The 24,290-nt window shown below is 41.6% G+C and overlaps 1 protein-coding gene across 3 annotated transcripts in view; it reads right to left on the minus strand.

The window, feature by feature from the left end:
• Positions 1-22,710, minus strand: part of sema4d (sema domain, immunoglobulin domain (Ig), transmembrane domain (TM) and short cytoplasmic domain, (semaphorin) 4D) — a 33,255-nt gene extending 10,545 nt beyond the window's left edge. The window contains exons 1-3 of one of the 3 annotated variants that reach the window (XM_026354148.1): positions 22,559-22,710; positions 15,521-15,624; positions 9,223-9,281 (exon numbers count right to left, since the gene is read on the minus strand). Coding sequence is in view for 2 of the 3 variants with exons in the window: in XM_026354149.1 (XP_026209934.1) it covers positions 52-116 (65 nt within the window). In the remaining variant the exon portion in view is untranslated. Of the gene's footprint in view, positions 1-51; positions 9,187-9,222; positions 9,282-15,520; positions 15,625-22,558 lie in introns of those variants that run through there. The other 2 variants (XM_026354149.1, XM_026354147.1) reach the window with 2 other exon arrangements.
• Positions 22,711-24,290: the final 1,580 nt, after the last annotated feature.

Here is a 24,290-nt window from a genome sequence, read left to right on the forward strand (position 1 = left end):
GCGGTAGCAAAAAGCACAGTACAAGGATGCAGAAACAAATGAGTTCCTCACAGGCTGATTTTATCACACAGCACAGACGGTAAAAAGGGGACAGGCACCAAATCCACTTCCCTCATACTGAAAGCTGGCAGGATTGGTTCATCCTCTTTTGTATCGCTTTAGAAGGTTTGCACAGCACATCACACGCACTTGAATAAAAAACAGTGCTCAGTCAAAATTGTCTGGTAAATTAAAGGTCTCAATAATCGTTAAGTTTACTGTTAACCTCAAAACCTTGTTTGTCTACAGCAAATGTCCAGAAACCTCTATGTGGGATTTTTTTCATTATTCATTTATTTATCTTGTTAGTCAGGTCATTTCCGTTCATGAATCAGTTATTTTTATTCTATATATCACAAAACAAGTGGAAGTAAATGCTCACCGGAGAATTTTCTGTTGATCTCATTACAATGAAAATCTAAAAGCTATGTTGGAAAAGCCCCATTTCCTTTTAGACCTGGAAAAACTTCAGAGAAGCTGGGCTAAATAAAGTCTGAGAAGGCTGCACTGAGGAGCGAGGGACGTAGCACATGATGAGATCCTGAACTGCCACATGATGACCGGTAGACACACCAACGCTTGTTTGTAGTAATCACAAAATATATAATACACAAATGGAGCTGGTGTCACACTCTGGCCTGTGCTGTGTTCAGGTGTGTGTGTTTATGAATGACTCAGTTTAATGGCATGCGCTGTGCAACAACTTGACACCAGTTAAGAAAATCAGCCTTTTCTTTGCAACTTCCAAAAGCTATTGTTGATGCTTCCTCCTGCACCTTTAAGCGTGTCTCGACTGATGATGACGACAGCAGCGATGACAACAGCATTCCTGGTAGCTATCAGCTCTTATCAGGTGCAGGTGTCGCTTTCCATTTGCCAATTTGCAGTGATCTTTCTGCCTCTGACCAACACTCCCCTGGTGCACTGACATCACGATGCGCAGCTCTCTATTTGTGTTTAACTTATCCAGACCTGCCTCGGGAGGTTGTCATTGTAAATAAAACCTGTTTTGGTTGTAATTTTTAAAGCATGTTTTTTTTTTTCCTTTGGTTAGTCAATGCAGCTTCTTAACACAAATAAATGACAACAAAATGCTGGTAAGTGATATAATCACTAACAGCCTCACATCATCATCAAACCTTGACATTGTTTTCTATTTCACACAGTTTAGATCCTAAAATTTATGGTAAGTACATAGTTGTTATCTTGAAATACCAGACTTATGAAGACTTTCAGCTTTTCTTCCTTGTTTTTAACTGAATATCAGCACAAAACCACACTGAAGTTGTCAGGATATCATAATTATAGGTGTCATTTGGTGACTGAATGGTTAGTGGTTTTAGTCATTTGTTGAGCTATATTTTATCTTTAATAGTTAATATCTTACATTTGAAACATATTCATATTCCTAATTGACAGTTTTGGGTCAGCAGAAAAGTTGGGGGTAAAGCACAAGCTTTTAAGCTTAAGTAAAATATGAAATTAAATCTCTAAATCCGTTCTCAATCCTGCTTGTAATACAGGCAAAATAATCTCGAGGTTAATTTTTTTTTTTGCCTGTCAACCCAACTCACTCTGACATGGACGTTAGACTGGTTTGTTTCTTGTACTCTGTAAATATATTTAACACTTAAATGGTGTTAACTCAAAAAGTGATTAACTGACATAACTCAATTGTTAGGCTCAACTGCTTCCTTTCTCTTAATCCAATCATGTGAAAGGGACAATGGTGGAGGGCTTCTACACAGTTAAGCTTTGTATTCTGGCTTTACTTAAGTGTAACACCCGTTAGTGTGTTGTTTTTTTTACAATACTAACCCAACTCACCTAGATGACTAAGAATCTCCACAGACAACACTACATTAACTGTAGATCAGTTATTAGTCATTGTCATTGCAGGCGTATCTGACTGGTCAGATGGTTTGACCTGTTCACTCTGACAGAATACGCCGACACAAAACAGGTTAGTCTGGTTTTTTTCTTTGCAGAACACCTCTGCAAAATGGGTGGGCTGGTCACGTGAAGCAGGTGACAAAAGGTTATCGGATGTCTTGTAAAACGAGGACCGAGATAACAAAACGCACTCACAGGAAGCCAACAAGCAAGTCTCGCTGTGCTCAAATAATATGGATTTAATCCGCATTCAAGCTACTGAAAAGAACCGTGTTCCCTCAAATTTACAATGAGCTGACTGAAAGAGAAATCTGCTGAATAAAAGTGACCTACAGAGGGAATGTAAAGTAAATCTTACAAGTTAAATGTAAAGTAAGTTGCTGCTTTAGCAGTACATTTGTCCTCATTTTCGATGTTTTAACCAAAATCACAGAACAAATTATAGGTTCATAGCTCAGATAAATCATTGTCAAGCACTTTTTAAATGACCCAGAAGCACCACTGTGGCTCATTCCAATGAAATCTGGGTTAACAATCAGTTACCCACACCCAGGGGGAGGACATATCATATGGCACAGCATGTATATACAATCAATAAAGGCCACTACTGCTGGGAAAAAAAGGCAGAGACTGATAATTGATTACTGATTCGTTTGTAAATAGCCAAAAAGCTCTGCTCCCCTAATACTGAGATTGTTAGGAACTAAATCAGGCAAAGATGGAATTCAATCCCAGCTTCAGCCCCAGCCGAGGACTCCACTCTGCTAAAGAGCAGGTCAAATACACAAGGACCTATTGTTTACTGAAGATGAGGGTAGCCTCCACTCCACTTCACTCCACCCCCATCACATCCACATCATCACTGCAGAGTGGTAACAATGAACAGAGAGCAAGGAAGGAGAGAGAGGGAGAGCGAAGGAGAGAGAAAGGCAGCACTTCTCCCTCTCATCCAGTTCTTTTACAGTCTTGCCAATCTAAATGCCGGGACAGCTTAGCTGTGAGGAAAACCCTGAGCCAACATAGTGTTTTCAAAGATCACATAAACTCGTGAGATCTCAGAGCATCTTAGAAATATTATCCACAAACTGCCTCACGACAACAGAAGAAACTGGGAATGGTTATATAGAGGTGGAGAGGGCGACAGGCTCAGAGGGAATGAATGATATAAAAATACTGAATCCATGATGGAAACAAAAAACAGACCAAATTTCTTTCCATTCTTTCCACCACTCTAAATCCTCTGATGGCACGCTGCATAAGTAAAGCTTCAAACAGACTCATCTCTCTATCAGTGCACTCCCGGTGTCCCCTATCTATCCTACCACTCTGCGCCCCATTTAGAGCAAAGCTTAAAAAAAAAAGCTTCAAACCCCTTTGAGAGTCAGTGTTACAGTAGCAGAAAGAGAGGACTGGCAGCTACCCTATGCTGCTGAGAGATTCAGAGGAGTGGTCGTGCTGGCCTGGGATTTTTAAGACGGTTACCATGCTGGCAGGTCTCTTTGAGCCTATTGTGTTCCCCTCTCAGCTCCCTTGGCTGGGCAGGGAGGTTGACACCTGCTTGGGGCCTTGGGGTTCCCAGCACTGTGCTGTTAACTCGGCACAGATATTGGCAGGCTGCCCGCTGAGGACGGAGAGGGGGAAATTGGAGTTCTGCTTATCTGTGAGTATGAAACAACTTTCTCAGCTTTAAAGTCTTTATGGGTCAAATGGGAATTATTTAATTTTGATTGAGCCCATTTTCATAATGGCTTAGTGAACACAGAGATTTCACAAACTAGTTGTCTCTTGTAAATAGTTTAATAACAGATAGAGAATAAAATCTGTGTGTATGCATCTTCGCTTATGCAATAAGCAACAATTTCCATCTGGTGAGTGTCTGTGAAAAAAGTAAAATTTAAAAACCAATATTAGAATCTTTTACTTCATTAACACTTAGGACCACAGACCAGCAGCTTCACCACTTGCCACTGAGAGGATACAGAGTGTAATGTGAGGGATTGGACATTCAGTGCTTGCCAACAACTCCAAACCCACACTTCTTTTTCCCCCTCTCTGGCTTCTCTTTTCCATGTACTCACTCTTCATCAGCATCAATGCACAGAGATGCTCTTCTTCCTTTTTCTGCAGCACGCCAAGAGCCAGCTTTTTCTGTCGCTATAATACCAACAGGCCTGACCACGCACAAACAAACAGTGTAATGGGAAACGTGCTTTAAGTAGTTAGGTTTGTGGAAAGAATGTCTCATCTGGCAAAGCAATGTAATATTTCTATACTGCGCTGCAGACAAACCTTTCTCCAAGTTGTTCTTGCTTCTGCTATTTTATAGTTGCTAGTTACTTTTTACACCTCCAGCAAATGTCTATGGTCAATTAAATAAGCATAAAGAGGAGCAACTGCTCGGTCGCTAATACGTTCCTAAGAGAAACAAGGCCTATTAGTGTCACCACTCACTCCAATACGAACTATAAACTACATTTACTTAACTCTATGACTACTGACTTAATCAGAAGAACCATCTGCACAGCACCCACCCAGCTGCAGGAATGGTGATAATGCAGAACCAGCAGCTTGTGATAATCTGGCTGCTTTACTGAAGAGTTTCTAATAGACCTGTTATTTAGTTTAGTGTCATAACTGGTATTAATGTAATGATTGTGTAACTATCAGTAGAAATTGCTGCTTTAATCAAGAAGCTGGATGAAAGCAGAGCATGTATTGATAAAAAACAATCACTGGCCAATTTATGAGCAGGAAAACCATAGATGATTAAAAGGAAATTACCAGAAGGCTCAAACGAGGTGTGTTTATAATTGTTTAATAAACTGACACGACACCAACTTGTTCATAATATATTATATTTGAATTAGGCCTTAAACTGATTGCACAGTAACTTGTCATAAAAAATTGGCTTTTTGATAAATTAGAGATTCATCCATCAGTTGATTAAGTGACAGAAAATTGACACACACCAAGTTTGGTAATTGATTAATCTTTAACTGAGCTTTTAAATGAAAATGACAAATAATCACTGCTTACAGTTTTCTAAATGCATTTTTCTCCAGTTTAGGAACCTGTGATTTGCATTTTTACTGACAATACTTGAGACAAAATAACTGACAAAGAAAAATCCTCAATTAACCATTATTCTCGTTCTAGCCCTTTACATTGAATCATCCACGATTTATTTTGCATTGACAAAAAGACGACTTTTGCTTCTCTCTCTCCAACAGTTTTATTCTCCAAGGGTATTGTGGGTTATTTGGAGAAAGTGAGTGAGCGAGAGAAAGCCTTCACTTGAAACAAAATACTGCAACCACAGAGGATGACACACTGATGGGGACAGATGTCTGCTCCAATGTCATTTACAGATTAATGGTGTTTGGCTATAGATGTGGCAGAGACATGAGAACGCTCACATGTGTACGTGATAATGCCAACTGTGGGCATCAAATCCCTCTTATAAGACCAGACAGGGACCAAGAGCCCATCCTAAAATATTGCCAGCTGCATCAGAGTTTTGGGCTGCGTGTCCCTGCAGGCTGATGAATCATTTTTGGCATTTTGGATATGGACAGCCAAAGCTTTATGGTCTCTCAGTATTGGCTAAGCTTCTTGCATTACAACTCCAGATGAACGTTACACTACACCATCTGATGATTAAGGCTACAGCCTGTCTCCAATTGTGTTCATGAGCAACGTCCTAAAAGTTTGTAATGCAAACTGATTTTGCATTGCAAGCCCAAAAAAAAAATCATCATCAGCGATGCAGAAGAAGCAGAGAAGATCTTTTTTTTTTTTTTTTTTTTTAACTCAACACATTTTCCTTGGCAGCCTTGAGGAACTAGATTCAATTAGAACTGAGGAGTGGGCTACAGAGGACTTTGAAGCTCACTTCTTTCCATCTTCATGCTTTCAGATTTATTTCCATTTTCACACTTCGGCCCCTACTAACACTGACTCAGTACTTCTCTTTAGGCAATTTATCTCCCTCTGGAATCACTAAATGCTTTATTACACGTTCTTTTCCACATATGCAGTGGTACTGCCCAAAACCTTAAAAACAGATTTAAATGTCAAACTGGTGCAGCTCCTCTTTCTTCCAGCAATAGTTAGATTTGCTCAACTCCTCTAAATGGATAAATCAACACAACAGTTAAACCTGTATCTCCGGTCCAAACCATCTGGAATTCACTGGAGGCAGACATCAGTCTTCAGTTGTGAAGTGCAAAGCCACCGTGTCAAAGCCACATCATGTTAACATACAGTCATCTGAAAGCCAGCGAACAGCTGTGTGACCTCCACAGCACAGCTGACGTGGAGGAAATCATCTAAAAACTGAAATACATGATGCAGCAGTCACTGCACTTTATCCATGGTGAGCTCATTGGATTAAATGTAGGGGGGAAAAGTTCAACTTTTAAAAAGAGCCACATCAAGGATTAATAACTTAATAATTAATAATTTGCCTCTACAGTACATTTAAAGTAGAAGGATGACGAGGAGCACATGAACCTCATTTATGATGCCCAAGAGGCTGGAAACTATTTATTTTTCCACTGAGACGATGTAGGTAGAATTGAAGTGGAGGTAAACCATCAACAACAACCCAAATGTCTAAATTGAAAAAAGAGTTTGTGTGAAGGCAGCACTATACAGGGGGATGTAAAATGGAAACCCTTCTATATAATTACTAGTTGTAGGGCCCCTGCTGAGCTAGCATGACGACCTAAAGTGGCCACAGCAAAGGCAAATGAGGGGTCAGGTCCAGCAAAGGGTATATTTAGTCTGCCGATGGCAAGCTTTTTAAAAACAACACACCCTTTCCCTGAGTCACATGGTTCTGGAAGATCTGAAAACTTCCCTATAAACATACGGGCAAGTGGAGTAAGCTAACTAGAGAAACAAGGATTGCTGTGTGGCGTTCCCCATTCAAGAACCAAATGTGCATCTGTAGTCCAACATGAAAACATAATCACCATGCACAGTTTCTTTTGATTAAAGGAGGAAAAAGTGGAAGGAATTTTATTATTGACATCTGCAATGGCAAAAAATAACAATAAAAGGGACTTTTATATTTGAAGACCACCTAGAACAGAAACAACTGGGGGTAAGGGGGGGTGCGTGTTTTGTAAAAGCCTTTTGTAGACACTTACTTTGCTAACTGAAAACTGTTTCCTAGAGAGTACAAAGCATATTACTCACTCACTCTCACTACAAGAATAACATCAGCTTGGAGCTGCTGTGAGTAGATGACCCAAAAGATACTGGCTCAAAGTTTAAATTTAGCATTTAGAGAAAAAAAATCCAATGAAAATCTTAAGTGGTTTTGGTTTACTTTAGCAGGAACACTGGTGATCTTTAATAGCCTGGGGTCACATAGAAGCCTCTACTAAGAGTAAAGTTGTAAACTTTTCACTTGATGTAGTTTCCTTGAGGCTCCTGTGATGCCAGCCAGGCCTTGAGGCGTATAATATGAGACTATTCTGGGAATCTGCGAATGCCCAGCTGAAGGTCTTGTGGTGCCAAGCTGGCGAATGGTAGTCGCATTGGTGGTACTTATTTAAATAGTATAATGGCCGCGGGCAGGTGACTTCAGCTCCTCAAGTGGAATAAATCTTATGGGCCCGGATTTAAATGTGAAAGGAAAACATCTAAATATGATTCCTCTTAATTGAGGTAACATTTCAAACATTTCACTGATTTTTTTTTTAAGCAACAGTGAAAGAACAAAACAAACATTCCCACCAGTCAAGGGGCATTTGAAGGGGCTGTAAACTTCACTAAAAACCTTGCTATAGTTTCTCCTCTCTTTTCCGCCTTTAAAGAGGACCCCTTTCTTTTGCTCTCTTCTCATCGCAGTCTTCAGCAGGCACTGATTTCATGGTGATAATTTTGGCCGTCAGAGACAAAAACCTCCTTTGGAGAGCTGTGTGAAAACTCACCCCATCACCCACAAGCTGCCACAACACTAACAGTGTGTCCTCCTGAACTTGGCACACCAGGAGATAAAAACACAAATTTCACCGTTTCCTTCACAGTATCGAGAGATAAACACCACAAAGCCAAGCATAAAACTTGTAACACTTTTCACACAGACTTCTCATGATCTAGCTGGCAGATTTAGGGCTCACTTCTGCTGTTGTGATAATGAAAACCACTGAAGGCGTTACAGAAAAATGGGTCACTTAAAATTCAAGCAGCTGAATAAGCAAATAATTTTCATTTGAAAACTAGCACTTCTCTAGGAACTAATGAATGAAAGAAAAATGCATGAGCAGCAGTTACTGATACTTGAAGCACAGGTGCATCCATTAAGCCATTAGTTGCTACATGTCAGCTTTCACATAGAATATCATATTTTAAGTTAACAATAACAGAAGGACAGTAGATAATAATATGGAAAACCAACATTGTTCTTCCACCGCAGTGCAGAGCCAGTTAGATTCACTACAGAATGATGCAAAACCAAGTTTAAAGTTTTTTTCAGACATTTCTTTTGTACTGTTGGAGGGGGACCTGCTGGAGCATATATTTTCCTAAAGGACAGTGCAGCGCATCTTCCACACAGTGAATATATTGGTCCTGAATGAGGCTTCTTATAAATGAAACTGTATTACAGTACAATGCAAACACTGAGGACACCTACATCAGAAGTAATGTTAACCTGTTGCTAATAAACTCATCTAAAAAATATTAAGTTTGTGTTCTTCTGCCTTTGGTCTAGAAAAGTGATATAAGGACATCCCTGTCTGAGCTCCAAGCTCTAGATCCTGAGTATTACCCTCCCCCTTGTTATGGTTGCTAAGCTAGAACTGAACAACTTTGAGAGGAGTTTGGTGAAAAGTCAAAGCTACAAAGCAAAGCTGGTTTTGGAAGGACGCAAAAAGCAGGCAGCTGTGTGCACACAGTGTCTGTCAGCATTATATCATTGTATATAATTAAGACAACACAGAGCATCAGCTTTCTTCCAGGCAGATTTAAAACAAGCAAACCACAACTTAAATAGGAAGGCAAAACCAAATCACACAGTGAAGGCAAATGACAAAAGGATTGGTAAAAAGGAAAAGTACCACAAGGACCAAAGCCAAGCAGAATCAAATCAAAGTTGGATTGCCCAGGTGTGGTCATGCAAGAGGGAATAAAAAAGGGGAAAAGCCCTGGAGTGGTTACAGGGAGTGTTGGAGAAGCATGCAGCATTCGTGTTGAAGCACGCAGACCAGTAAGCAGCTCAGTGTCGGTCTGCAGAGCAAAAAAAAGGAGGGAGGGAGGGAGAGGAGTAGAGTTTCTGACCTGTGGCTCCGTGCAAGATGCGACGCTCTTCCTCTGGTGAGAATTATAAAATCCTCAAGCTAGGGAGGGGGAAAAGACAGAAAGATCAGACAAGACAGTTATGTTGTGCCAGCGTGTGTGTGGCTACAGTAGAGGGAGGAAGTGGTTCATGTGCATGTTGAGTCTGCATGTTTAACTCTCAAGCTTTTGGTTAGACAACAAAACTGACATTTCACACAAATCACACACAGTAGAAAAGCAGTCTGAGAACAAACAATTCCCCACACAACTGTGCAGTAGATCGTTTTATAACTGAGCGCAAACTAATTGTGAGCAGCCAAGTGATCAATATTATCGTGTGAAAACCATCACAGCACCCAGAGGTCTCTGACGACAACATTCATCTCCTCTACTTCGTTGTCTAAAGACAGACTACGAGTATGTGCGTACACATGTAAGGCTGCAGGAAGCCACAGCTGTAAATCAACCAAATGTAAATAAAGTGAAATAAGTCTCCCTTCAACACCGTTGAATTATGTTGGCTTTATGTGGGATAATCCCACAAGTGGCCAGTCGTGACCAAGCCTTAAACATACACAGCGTCCATTCTAAGTAGAGGGTGCACAATTTATGCAATTATCAATGTAAGAGTGTAATACAGAAACATAAGGCAAATAAGGCATACTTCAGTACTGTTTGCTCACTGTTAGGGCTGGGGAGAAAAAAAAACATTGCAAATGCTTCTCATTTTAATAGATGTTGATGTATATCCCCATCTAAATTAAATCACTATCTCTGTCTCTTAAAGGTTTCGTTTTACTCCCAAGTGAGATGTGAAGATATCATGTTAATTAATTTATTATTTAATAAATCCAAAATGTTGTCTTCTGCAATAAAGTCAGATATGGCATTTATGATATATTTATATTTTGCTTTTTTAGTTTAAATGTTTTTTTGTTTTGTTTTTTTCCTAAAGCTTGGTCCTGGAGAAAGTGGACACTATGGTCTGTTCCTGTTACACTGGTCTCACACTGGGCCTGGGGCTGTAATGTCTTGCACGTGTGTGCTTTAAAGGATTGCACTACTTCAGATGGTAAAAAAGATTAGTGGTATTACTTATTTTTGATCCTTTCGACAGTTTGCAGTGCATGCCACTGTTTCTTGTTCAGCCTTTAATTTCTCAGACCCTTCTTTTCCACGTTCTTCTTTGTCTTTTCACCCTTAGGCTGGCTCTGTTTGGATGTCTCTTTCAGTAACACTGTTGCTCAAATTTCTGTTAACATTTCCTGTCATCATTTGCTCTTTGATCTCACTTCTACTCCTGATGTGCTGGTGTGCACAGCTGCAGCAGCCCAAACGTTAGCATGTGTGGTCAGCCAACTACTCCTCCTCCACCTACACGTACACCGCCGCTGTGCGCATCAACCTAACTTAATATGGTGATAACTCTTCCAGCCCCACGATTGGTTTGGCAAAAAGGAAAAGCTAATGTAGGATATGTCATCTGGGGGCATTTTTTTTTTTTGGGGGGGGTTAATCCATCTAGAATGAAATCTTTATTGTGTTGATAGCACAACATTAAAACACATAGGGCCACCACCATCAATACTTACCTTCTAATATTAGAGCCCCACAGCTTGTAGACATATTCTCATGTACACGCTTAATACTCAATTTAGCCAACTTCACAGGAACTGTTCACACCAACTAACAACCCACGAGGCTCATTTGACTTTGAGTCAGACATTATGTGACATCTACCATTGCACTGGTCAAAGCTCTGCAGTAAAATTCTGCACTGTTAACTAAACAAAACACACTTTATGGAATAATGTGCATCAGAGCAGTAGCAACGGTCAGCTGGAAAATTCTTTTCTTTTTAGTTTGTGAAATGTTATAAGCCCAAGAAGGGATGAGAGAAATCTTCTTATTGCCATTGTGACAGATGATTGGGTCTCTATTCACAAAAGTTTCCAGTCTGTTCCTTTAGACTGCTTCTGTGAGCAAAATGAAAACCTTTAGGAACAGGCTGAATACATTCTCCCTGCTCAAGTACACAGGCTTTATTCACAGTCGGTACACAGTCCACTGCAATCAAACTAGGTAGAAAAACACAGACCTACATCTTGACAGTGATCCAGTCATACTACAAATGAGAATCAGACAGGGAAAATCATCAGAACTGTCGATAACATACTGAGCTGTCAGAGTGGAAGTTGCTGCCAATGCAACAAATCCTGTCCCAGAATAAGTAGACAAATCTTCCAGACTACTGAATTCAGGTCACCCAAATCAACCCAAATATGCAGATTCATTTGCATTTGCTTGGTGGGGTAAGCTACTGTAATGAACCCCCATCCACTCTGCTCTGCTCTGCTCTGCTGTATAAAAACAATCACATTATGTTAAGATGATACATACCAGACTACAAACATGACTGGTTCACTTCCCGATCATCACATTAAAAAGGATGTTCATTCACAGTCCGTACTTGGGTTTCACATTAATCAAACTGGTGACCACAGGACCATAGAATGAAGTGCTTGTGGTGGTCAAATATAGATTTTAGCTGGCTGTAAATAATAGCATATTACTTCAGATCAGTTTCTATGGAATATGGTTCTTCACAAAGATCAAGGTCAAGAACTATTCTTGATATACTTGCAATTTGTAGCACCTTAAGGCAGCATTAACCTTCAATGTACACAACAGAACCCTTTGTTCTTACATCTTCCTCTAGAAGTTCCCATGATTGTCATTTCTTCACTTACATACCATCAAAAAAACAAAACATATATACAAGCAAGCAACAACACACAACGAGACGAGTCCCTGCCTCTCGTCCTCCTCTGACAGCATCAATGCAGCACTGGGAGAAGATGACAGTTGGATAAGATTGATGAGCCGGAGGCCAAAGGGTGCATCCCCCTCGACATCCTCAGGAAGCACTTTGACTTGGCTCTCATCGGCTCCCACAAAACCTTGTGACAGCTGATAGAGTTTTTACTATGCAACCACAAATCCCAACGACACCACGCCTTCACATGTCTCAATTCAGTTTGTCCCGAGCGGCTGTCAAGCCTCAGTGCGAGCCCAGCGGTGCCCTGAACCACGCCCTTGGTGACACCGTGGTCTGGAGAGGTGATGAAGAGGAAGTGCCGATGTCACGGGTCTCCGTTTTTTTTAATTGATGATAGGACTTGAATGACGACTGAGTAATGGTGGCTCTTCTAACCAGAACAAATTTATTAATGGCCCTACTTCAGAAACTCAGCCTCTGGTAAACATGCTGACAGCGTGGGCTATTGAGCTCACGCCACTGTGTCACCTGACTTTCTGATTGAGCTTCAGTTTGTATCTAACAGCTGCCAAAACTCCATCTGTTAATCTGCTTTTAATTTCAATTAAAGGCCTCAATTAAAAAATACTGGACAATAACGATCTCAAAAGGTTATCTGCTATTAAACATGGTTTAAATTTACATACGGTTAAGTTAACATTCATTTAAGTAAAAAAAATAACACTAAGTTATGCTTGTGGCTTTGTGGGGCTGTGCTTAAACACAGCGGTGCTTTAAAAGTTGCTGCTGTCAGCATTTTAATATCCTCCCAATTGCAATGTTAACTAACTGGCATAAAGTGACGCAGTGTTATGCAAGTGACAGAAGCTCTTAACCAGCTTCTGTTGGTGGTTTTGTCTCCCCTGAGAAAGACAGACACACACACACACACACACACACACACACACACACACACAGCTATACAGTAGACCAATAGAGGCTACTCATCTCTTTGACAGCATGGTCATTCCAGTAAATGCCCTTCACCCCATCACCATGCACACACCCTTGCTGTCCATCTAACTAGCCCAGCCTTCTGACAGGGCTGTAAGCATGCATCACCACAGGTGGGGGCAGGGAAGAAAAATGAGAGGGAGAGAAAACAGGCGCTGATATGGGAGATAGACCGTGACTGTGCAAATTCATAAAGTGGTTGATTAGAGGACAAAGAAGAACGAGGAGGAAGTGAGTTGGAGGAGATTTTCCTCATTGAAAACAAGAATCAAAACCGTTGAACAAAGAAACATGCATTTGCATAGTGACATATTTTCTGCAGGGACTGCATTCGCTCTGTGAATTTGGAGCTTTATCCTCCTGCCCTGCTTTTACATATGATGCAATACTGATGAATCCTGGAGCAAATCTTTTTTCGAAAGAATAAAAACAGAACGACTACATGGAATTCCTGTTCATTTAAATCCTGGATGAAAGGTGCATGGACTCTGTACTTTTGCACACACATACACACACAAAGCAGTGTGTTGAAGGGGATTATGCAGGCTTGAATTTCAACAGAAAGAATCCCTGTCTACAAGCACTATGGAGCAAATCTGGATTTAGGAACGTTTCTCATCCCAGGGCATCATGGTACAAAAGAGGGCTGAACTTAAAATCCTGCAGTTGAAACATGTTCATTTTTGAGGACGCATGAGCACACGGATAATCAGCAGCAGCAGCATCAGCAGCAGCATCTGCACAAAAAACACAAACAGAGAGGCAAAGCTCTACAAAACTTGAACATCATACGCACAAAGCCAACTCGTTTCTGGGAACAACCAATTGGAATGCACACACTGGCAGGAATGTCCACTGATATCCTGCTATGTGTAAATGTTTGCTCATGAGCGAGCTGGTGGAAAAACAGGGGGCATTTATGTGCGTTAGAGAGAAAATAAGTAGCCATCCTCTTCTGCCTTTGTATGAATCTTAAGTAGTCCCATGATGGGGGAGGCTTTGTTCGCCATCACTGTCGGGGGGGATGTCTTCCAACTTTTCCCCTCACTTCCTTTTGGCACAACATTTATCATTCTTCCCCGATGAACAATCGTCCTACAACATGGACTAGCATCTAGTGCACAATCATGACCACCCTCCCCCTCTCCTTTGCCCCTTTCTGGTTGCTCGGATACCTTTCACTCAATAGGACAGCTTGTCAACAACATCATCACTTACTTAGGAACTCCCAGCCTTAGTTTCACTCCACTTAGATTTGGCTCAGCACATCCTTATTAAAAAAAAATACTGCTGCATTTAGTTTTCAAAATAAAGTTACCAAGAACATCTTTTTCTTGTTTGCCTTTCATGTAGCATCCAAAACATTTAAGGCCTTTGAGGCTGAACGTTTGGCTCTGCAAAAGTCGCATCTTAAAGCAGTTTAACCTTCTAATTTGCAAGAGAAATTCCCCTTCGGTCAAATATAGCATTATCAAGCTCTCATAACCTGCTTCATGTGTGATATTTTATGCTGGCATTATAGTGTGACAGCGTTAGCCAGCAGCTTCCCTGAGGCCTTGTTCATAGAAAGACAGTGACTCACCAGACCACCTCTCCCTCAACAGGTGCTCCAGTAATAAGTGGAGTGGTCACACACCAAATCACATCAACTTAATTTCTACTAACACTACCTCAGAAATCTCACTCTATGCATGAAAAAGCTCCTCTACCACTTCACTAACTCCCACACCAACATAATTTATCACCACAGCTGTCAAGATATTCTGAAAACAATCTGTCACTTTATTGTTTTTGTACTGGTCAAACCTTTTTTTTTTTTTTTTTTAAGTTTGGCCCCTTCATTTTCTGTAACTCAAGCACATAATAGAGCTGCCTCGTTTGGCCTTTGCTGTGCCTATCTCTTTCAGCTGACTAGCCTGCACCACTTATCCCGCTTATTATGAATGCTGACAGTGGATTATTTTGCTTACTGCACCCAAATTCTCCATCCTCCATAGAACAAATCTAACAAACTGAGACAAAGACAAAGTTGACAAAAGAGAGAAAATGAGATTAAAGATAGGGAGCGCAGAGAATTCCTCCAAAATGAAAAGGGGGAAGAAAGAAAGAAACAGAAGAGAATACAGAAAAGGGAGTGAAGAGAGATGTGGTATGGCAAAGGCAGAAAAACCTTTAAATGTGTTTTGTCAGGGAAATAAGGACTGACTAACAGCAGCTGCAACATACCAGCACACTGAACAAGAATGCAAATCAGCCCTGATGCAAATGTCATACATGTTTGAGTGTGAAACAGACTGTCTTTATACCAACGGCCCACCTCAACAACACACTTCTCTGTGTGTTTTCGAACACCCCAGTTCTGTACTGAAACACACTCACACAAACAAATCCAGAAGACAACCTTCCCGAGCGAGAGAAGTGTAATCACAAGAGACAACATCATCTTTTTACTTCACACTCAAACAAAAGGCCAGAGTACAGTGGTACACTTCACACAAACACACTTGAGGAAGATAAACCACTTACTTGTCCATCATGGCGTCGGCTAGCGAATACTGATTCATTAAAACTTCTTTTCACTTTTCTTCACACAGTTGGAAAATGCTGAGGGCAAACAGCACAACAGAGGTCTGCAAGAAAGGGAAACAAATCATTTATTCACACTTACAGCAAGTAGGGAATATTACCACCTAACAGGGATTTCCATTACTTATGTATAGTACTCTCTAATAAACATAGGAAAATAGTGAAAGATGTCTGCCATAACTGGGGCTGATGTAAGAAAACAGCTTGTTCGTTATAACTAACAGTCTAAAACCCAAATAAATGCCGTTTACTCTTATTAATGAAAAGGAAAACATCAAGTCTTCATGTTGTATGTTGTGCCCTTTAAACAAAGGTCTGAGCAAATCACTTCTGTTGTGATGGCTACTGCATGTCTGCAAAAAACAATAAGGACAAAAAGAAAAACAAAACAAAACAAGCCATCGTCCAGCCTGGGACAACATCTAACTTTGTAGACATGCTTCACTTGCTCACAATTAGCCTAGCAAGGCCTGGGCTCCTTAACTTCCATGGGGATACTGTTACCATAGTTACCTAGGCAGCCAACCAGCCAGCTAGCCAGCATCAATAGAGTGCAGCAAAAAGTCCTCTGGGTAGCAATCACAGAAGAATAATGCACAGTGTAACCAAGAACCAAAGATGACGAATGTGAATCTAGAATCAAAAGGTGAATAATCCATCAATCATCACTAATAAAGAGATCATAAAAAATCAAAATTAAATCGAGTGTAATGACAAATGCCATAATTTAGAGAAATGTATGACACACCCTGGCTAATGAGGCACATTATTCAGCAGATGTTCACTGCTAGAGGTCTGATTTTTAATTTTAATGAGGCGATGAGACGAGACACATCCTGTGTCCTGCTGGTTCATGAGCAATCTCCAAAACCCGGCATTAGCTCTTCAGATTATGACAACAGCACATTAGATTCATAGATTATAGCCCACTGTGTTATGCATTAACACAGACTGTGACCTGCCAAAGAGGGATTTTAGTCCCCTAAGCTGATAAAGATTATAAGATACAAATTCAGACACAGATATGTATTGATAATAAAACCAGGAGCAAACATATCGATTTAGTTACTAATCCAAACATGATGAACCAATTGGTTTTATCACCGTTAGCTGACGGGGCTCCAACTGGAAGAAGACACAGACAGCCACCGGCCCTTCAGGCAGACAGACAGTCTGTCTGTCTGTTTGGTGACCATGACTCCTGTGGGTGGGTTCCTGTGCCTCCATTTCTCTGCTTTCCTTTTACCTTGTCCATAACACATCAGCCCTGAGTTCTTAAATGTGTTGTGTCTCTCTTCAGCTTAGAAACAAGCATTAGCTGTGTACACCCAAGTAATCAATTTACTTCCATTTCCTGTCTTGCTCTCTCAGTCGCTGTGTTTATGGGAAATATTTTCTAAAGACGAAAGACGCCAAGATTCCAGTTACCCTCCCTTTTTTTTTTTATCTAGGCTTGGGATCAGCACCAGGGTTGCCCTTGGTGGCTGGGTGGGGTCCCTGGTGAGGTGGGATGCAAACCCGCTGCAACCCAGTGCTCTATAACCGAGTCACCAGGCCCCCACTTCTACATGACATTGCATAACATTACTAAATTGTTAAAATATGCCCGACTTCAATCAATCCACCCAAGTGTGACAGTTTTAAATGAAAAATGTGTCATTCTCACTGTGGTGATGATGTATGTGGTGTTTTTCTCCAAAACAAGAGTTCTTTACCCAAAACTAAACATGTAAGGAATGATACAGCGCCTGGACGCTGGCTCAATGTTTAACACTATACTGGATGAACAATAAAAGGCAGTCAAACTGTGCTGAAAGAAACTGGGAGACACACATGAATGACAACAGACTGTGGTTTCAGTCAGTGCACAGTAGAGATGAGGACCTGCTCAGTGGTAGAACAACACTGCGGTTTTAAACCCAGCTTTAAATATAGTGCTTTTTGCATGTTACATGTTAGCTAGCTTCAATGCACCTGAGACAAGCACTCACAGTAGAACCAAGCATCTTTTCCAAGTCTTTCACAATCAAGAAGGGCAGCTTGTGGCATGGTAAAGGAAAATGTGAAATGTCCAAGCCGAGAGGGCAACGCCACTCCTTCCCCTCTCAAAGGAGATTCCTAACAACTGCCTGGCAGGGGAAGACAAACTCTTTCCACATCTTGCTTGAACATAGATGAAAATAAACATACTGCCCTTTCCCATTTTAAAAATGTTAGACCTTAACTCAAAAAGCAGCCAATAAGTGAAGAGGGTGGCCATCACCTCAATTAAGGCACATCACTTACTGAATCATGAGAACCTGCCATCTACCACGTCAATAAATTATTTACCTCCCATCTGAAAATTTGGGTAAAAATAGCCTGCACCATAGTGAAGACCTCCTGCTCCACTGTACAGACCATGTTTATAAAAGATACCCGATTACTGTGGCACAGGAAAAAAAAGGTGTTGACATCGTGAGATGCCGGCAGTCAACACACACACACAAACAGGCTGTCTGCAACGTTATTCTTACCATAATCAGAGTGGGAAGCTCCTGCAGGCAGAGCGAGAAGAGCGCTGTAGGAGAGGCTCTTCCACCACGGCTTAGTCACACTGTTATTACTGTGTAAGTCACCACTGTTTATTGTGACAAATAAAAAAAGAAAAACGGAATATGATCATCCAACGGTCTGTCACCTCCTTCCTCCCTGCTCTCCAGACATGTTCCTTGCCCTCTCATTCACTCTCCTCTCTCCTTTGGTCTGCCTCCCTCTGTCTTGTGCACTAAACATTAGAGATAAAAAAAAAAAAAAAGCACAAGAGGCTGCAAAGGATGGAGAGATGGTGCTTGCATTAAAGGTCTGTTTCACTTCAATGCATGTCAGTGGCAGACTGTCTCCATCGGAGTGTGCAACAAAAACAGGCAGGACCTGCCTTTCCCCCTGTCACAGCAGTAAAAAACGCTGCTCTCCAGTGGAGAGCGACAGCGCAGAGATCGCGCCTCTGGAAAGCGTCAATGCACACAATTGCTGGGGAGGGGGAGGGGGAATTTGGGGTGGTGGGTGACAGAAGAGAAGAAGGGGGGAGGGGGTTGAGGTTAAGGTTGTGTGTGCATCTGTAGGAGTGTGTCTATTGTTGGTGCGACGTTTCCCCCCCCCCCCCCCCCTCACTCCCTTAAGGAATGAATGGGGACTGCAGGTCCAGAAGCTGCTCCCTCTTAGCACTGTATGGTTGACACAAACTGCAAACTAACATACATTTGTTAACTGTACAGACAGTTTGCATATACTGATGCCTGGATTTCCCTATCAGTATGCAAATATTAGACAAATGAACCATCAAACATTTTCTCCGCCGCCTATAAACAAATGCTGCCGAGTTTGGAACTACTGTACCGCTTCATCACAGACGAAAGTTGGACAAACAGAACACTTTCTCCATTCATCTGTATCAGACAGCGATATCCTCCACAGTAACAGAATGTACTGTATGTAGGCTTGCTCTCCCCACATCATTCCCTTCCAGCTCCCTGCTCTCGGCAACACAACTCTGGGAACATTGTCAAAACACGAAGTAAGCTATCAATAGCAGCAAAACATCAGTAAGCCCCCTGCACACTCAGCAATCTCTCCCATAGATCGTAGGTGCACCATCTTGGGAATCTTCAGGTTTCCTGCACAATTTTCACAAATGCATGGTCAAAAATATAACTGGTGAGCTGTGGATGCTAATACAATACCTACCATTAGTCATCAAAAACATTAAAAGCGCCTGAGCCTTTAAGGGTGTGGACTGTTTTACCTTGATTGTTAGCTAACGCACAGAATTAAAAACAGGAAACCAAGCCTAATGTCTTTGCATCAGCTGTTTTAAAATCATCATTCAATCATAAGACAATTATGCTGAGACATTTCTGGAACACAGCAATGCATTATGTATGGTCAGTAACCAACAAGCATAGACTTAAAGTGCCTGCACATGCTGCGGGTGCAGAGCCAGATGCTCTTCTCCTTCTCCAATAGGAAATTATTCCAGCCTGAGGGTGTTGGGGGAACTAGGGTGTGGCAGGGGGTCTGTATGTTTCAGAAGGAGGTGGGGGGTTGCCTTAGATGTCTGCGCTAGCACAGCGCACCTCAACATCAGAGCACCAAAGACTGGCTCCTGACCTCTACCCTTTAACTCCTGCAGGACTACAACAATGAGGCTGTTGGAAATCAAACTCACCGACCTCGTTTCTTAAAACCGTGACATCCAATAGGCTCATACGAAAGGTCACTGCTGTTGTCATGTGCGTGAAACATTACATCCTTCAGTGTGCAGTCCCTACGATTTTAAATTAAAGTAGGAAAATCTAATTTGCTGACTCGGCTGCCAGGAGAATCTTGATAATAAGATTGCTAATGAGCGGGAGGGAGTGGGTGGTGGGAACAATAGGGGGTTGCATGTGTCAGAGACATAACACCTTTTACAGTGACCTCCACAGCAGGAGGTGAAGTGCTACTGCCCAGACCATTTGCAAATATTCCAACCTTTTCTACCCGAGGAGCTGGCTGACGACCAAACTCAGCAGAGGTGATGAGAAGAAAGCCTCTGAAGGCTGGTAAATGGTCACCTTCAAACCAATTAAAACTTTATTCAATTACATGACAGTCAGAAACGTGGTGTCTCTTATAAAAGGGGCTCCTGTGAAGAGATTGAATAATTGCATTTTGCAGATGCAGTATGTTGCCTTAATGCGAGCTCCCTATATGCAACACTGGATACAGTCCAGTAAAAAACAATTTCAGTGTTCCAACTTTTTACAAGAGAGAAATCTGACAAACAGCCAGAGCTCGGCCTGAAACCCAAACAAGGCGTCCAAGTAAATAACTCCTGACATCCAAAACAAATGCCATTTCTGCACAAAGTTCACATTTAAAACAAAGCCCCCTTTCAGACACACAGTTCCTGACTCAGTGCCTACTTCCCACCCATTTTAAATTGATTATTGATAAAAGGAAGCTCCTCCTCAAGAGGAAGGTGAGCGCTTCAGCAGAGTTATAATCAATACGAGCATTCTGCATAATTTCATTCAGCACATGTGACTCCTGTGATTCTAATGAATGTAAGACAGAACAACAGAATTCAAACAAATCACATTCAGACTCACATGTTTAAATGGACTACTTATCTTTCCTAAAAGGGGAAGTACCAGGAAAGCTTTTTATGTACAAAGAATTCCTCCCAGAAAAAGCAAATCCACACTATCCACACTATAAAATGACTGCGTTCATCACTCAGCGACTGTGACTTGCAATTTGTTCTGACACCAAACACAAAATTGAGCTAATGAGTTAATCAGTCAAAGGCAAATCCTGCAAGAAGCACTGACAACCTCTCAACACAACACAAATACAACCACAACCTCTAACCCGAGGGAAAGTCAGACAGAAATGCCTGCACTGCTCAGCAGCACGCAGCCACTGGTTTAATGATTTGTCTGCTGCTGGTGAATGATCACATAGCAATATCCTGTTCTGGCTAGTTCTCTGGGCCCCCCCTGAGGGTCTGGCTGACATGATTCTGGCTTGCCCGGGTGCCACTGAAGCACCAGCTAGCCCATCATATTGACAAGATCCGGGTGGTTGCCCCAGTGCCTGACGTGACCCAGCCAAGGACCTGTGGATCAGACTCGATGAGGCAGAAGAATTAATTATTGAGGCCACGAGGGAAGGGCTGTCATAACGCATGCATTTTGGTGACAGACCGAGCAAAGAGGATTGGGAGGCGGGGTGGTTAATGTCACTGACAAAGCAGTGGAAAAACAGATTTAGGAATAGTAAGACAACAGCTGGATTTGGGCAAAAACTACACGGCTGCCATGCTTTCAAAGCGTCCACTGTGCTTATGCAAAGTGAGCAAATCCTGTGTGTAAGAAGTGTTTCTTTACTTTAAGAGTATTTAAGCTGTCATTTTACAAATTCTTCAATGTATAAGGAGCATGGCTGAAACTAAAACTTATTTCAAGTTCAAGCAATCCTTTAGTCTAGATTTAAAAAATGTCAGCGTATCACAACTATGCATTTCACTTTAGGGTTGAAGAAGGTGAAGAGAAGCAACAAGGTGATGATGGGTGCAGCTTTAAGAAATTATGCTGCACAGCGCCGAGGGAGAGTCAGGACTTGGGTTTGCCAGAGGTCAGATTGTGAGACAGAAAGCAGCTCCATAAATTCAGTACACCTTCCAGTCAAAGGAAGCTCCAGACAAACTAAGGCTAGACATGCACGCAGGTGAAAGGTTTATAACTGCACTGGACAGCCCCCTCCTCCTGGCACAAACTTCCTACAACACATCTTGAGAGACAGCAGTGCATGATACATGCAGGTATTTATTTCAGATGATGGCACCTCGAGGCTCCAGCCTCATATACTACATGTAAACGGTGGTTATGTGCTTCAGTCCTGTCAATAAAGGTCTTTTGTTGCTGCAGTGAAAGAGCACCCTTGATTTATGCATGCCAAGGGTAGAAAACCTCTGCATGACCTCTTGGTGCCAGAAATGGCATTTTTGAGAGTTCTCTGGGAGTTTAATCTTTAAAAAGATTTGTATACGCACGGCCAGTGGACAGGTAACTTTATATTCAGGTGATATTTTGCGGACTTAAAGCACAGTGACAGCGACGACATGGACTCTTTAGCACAACAGTCGTCCGCGAACATCTTTCTTTTTTCGCAATTCGACTTCGAAAAGTCGCCGGGAAGTGATTTTAAACTTTTACGCGCGGTCAAAAAAGCGGAACAACTCAAAGATAGAAAAAGTATAACGATGTAGTTTTGTGCTTCAAATCTCGGGGAGAGTTTCGGCTGCAGCGTGCAACAAGTGCAGCTGAGCTTGTTGCAGTCCGCGACAGCACGCATGAGTACGAGGCTGGAATAACGCAGCAATTTAAAACAGCAACCGGCTAAAAAGAAGCGCTAATCCAAGTGCGCACCGGGGTGAAAACGACTGGTACTCACTGCGGGGAAAGGTTTCCTCTCTGTCCAGCTGCGTACGGAGATGAGTGTTGGGAAAGCAGCGTGACAAAGTTTGGTTTAGTCGGTCTCTCAGCTCAGCATGGCGGCGTCTAGGGCCAGAGACTGGATTCAAACCTCTCCGGGCTGCGCTATGAACGCACAGGGGGAGGGAGCGGGGGAGCGGGGGAGTGGTGGTGAGGGGGGACCAAGGGACCGTCTCAAAGCACATTTACTTAAGTTCAGTACCTTCTCATGCTCCATATAACTTTCTGAGGTGAATATAAAGTCTACTTTTTACTACACTACATTTCTTTCCCAGCTTCAGTCAATTTTATCCCAGTATTGGTCTAAAACACAGAAATTGATGAAGACTCACAGAACTAGAACTAAATAAAGTAATAAGTACAGTAAATATCTGGGTACTTATTCCTGTGTAAGTTACTGAATTAACGAATTGATCAAGAATGATTGTGGCAGACAGTTATATTTTGGTTGCAAATATTGTAGTTTTTACTTCACTGTTTTGTATTTGACAGCAGCTTCACTTGCTGGTTTCCAATACAAAATGTAACCACTAAGTAAATTGTGTCCTATAGTAAAATGTGAGGACTTTGTCCTCCATAATTACCAGTCTGAACTATTGACTTGCAAACAAAGTCATGTGCAAACAAAGTGATTTTATTATGTTAAGTTTCCATTTTCTGTAGATGTACTGAAACCTAGTAACTAAAAGTAAGTGTACTCAAGTATTTTGCATAACTACACTTATGTAGTTTTTTCTTTATTACATTTATTGGATTGGTCATATACTGGTTACATTGCATATTAAAGTTTTGTCATCTTTCATGACATATGATACATATATTATTTTTCTCCAAAATATATCAAAATCAGCCACAAACAACCAATTTACTGTGCGTGTAATTGTAAAATTTTTTTAAATGTGACCTGAGGACATGACCTGAATGTCCTCTGGGGCGGCTACAGCCTTGGTGAGGGGTCAGTTACCTTAAACCTCAGGCTTAGAGGATTCTGTGGGTGGGGCCGGCACATTTAAAAGGTCACCACTGGAGGTCAAAGGCTGTTCAACATTTTCCTTAAGGAGTGAATCAAAAACACAGTGGAGGAAAGACAGACTGACCCTTGTGTTATTGTGCAGCGCAGCAGCGGAGGGAGTGGGGCTTTCCATGGCACTGCAGACCGAATACAATACCATCTTTGAGTCAAGGACAGATTGCTGCTGGTTGAAGATAGAACAGTGTTGCACTTTACTTGTGTGGCTGCTTTGTGGGTCCACTGAATAACAAATGCTAAGAAATGTACCTGTCTAGTTGAGCTGCACTAAGTCTGTAATGTCCTTTTATGTCAACAAGAAAGGATTAGTCCCCGTGCTTAAACATGCCAATACTCCCAGGCATGGTCAGCTGTACTACAAATTGTTTATATTCATATCAGCCCCTTGTGATGTGAGACCCTAGAGTTGAAGGCTGGCTGCAGTTAAAAAGGGACATAAGTGCTGCTTGAAATGAATACGAAAAGCAGCTGGGTTTATCTTCACTCACTCTCTGACATGTGCTGCTAAGAGAAAACAGGTGACTGAGGAATGCGTGCTGAAGCGCAAATGTAATACTAGCGCTCAAATGATTTGTTGCATCTTAGTTAGACATGCATTTTTATAGTCATATATTATGTACTTATCTGAATTCTCTATTTTAAAATCCTCTGTTCTTATAGG

The sequence above is a fragment of the Anabas testudineus genome, chromosome 12 (assembly GCF_900324465.2).
Source record: "Anabas testudineus chromosome 12, fAnaTes1.2, whole genome shotgun sequence".
Classification (NCBI taxonomy): Eukaryota; Metazoa; Chordata; class Actinopteri; order Anabantiformes; family Anabantidae; genus Anabas; species Anabas testudineus.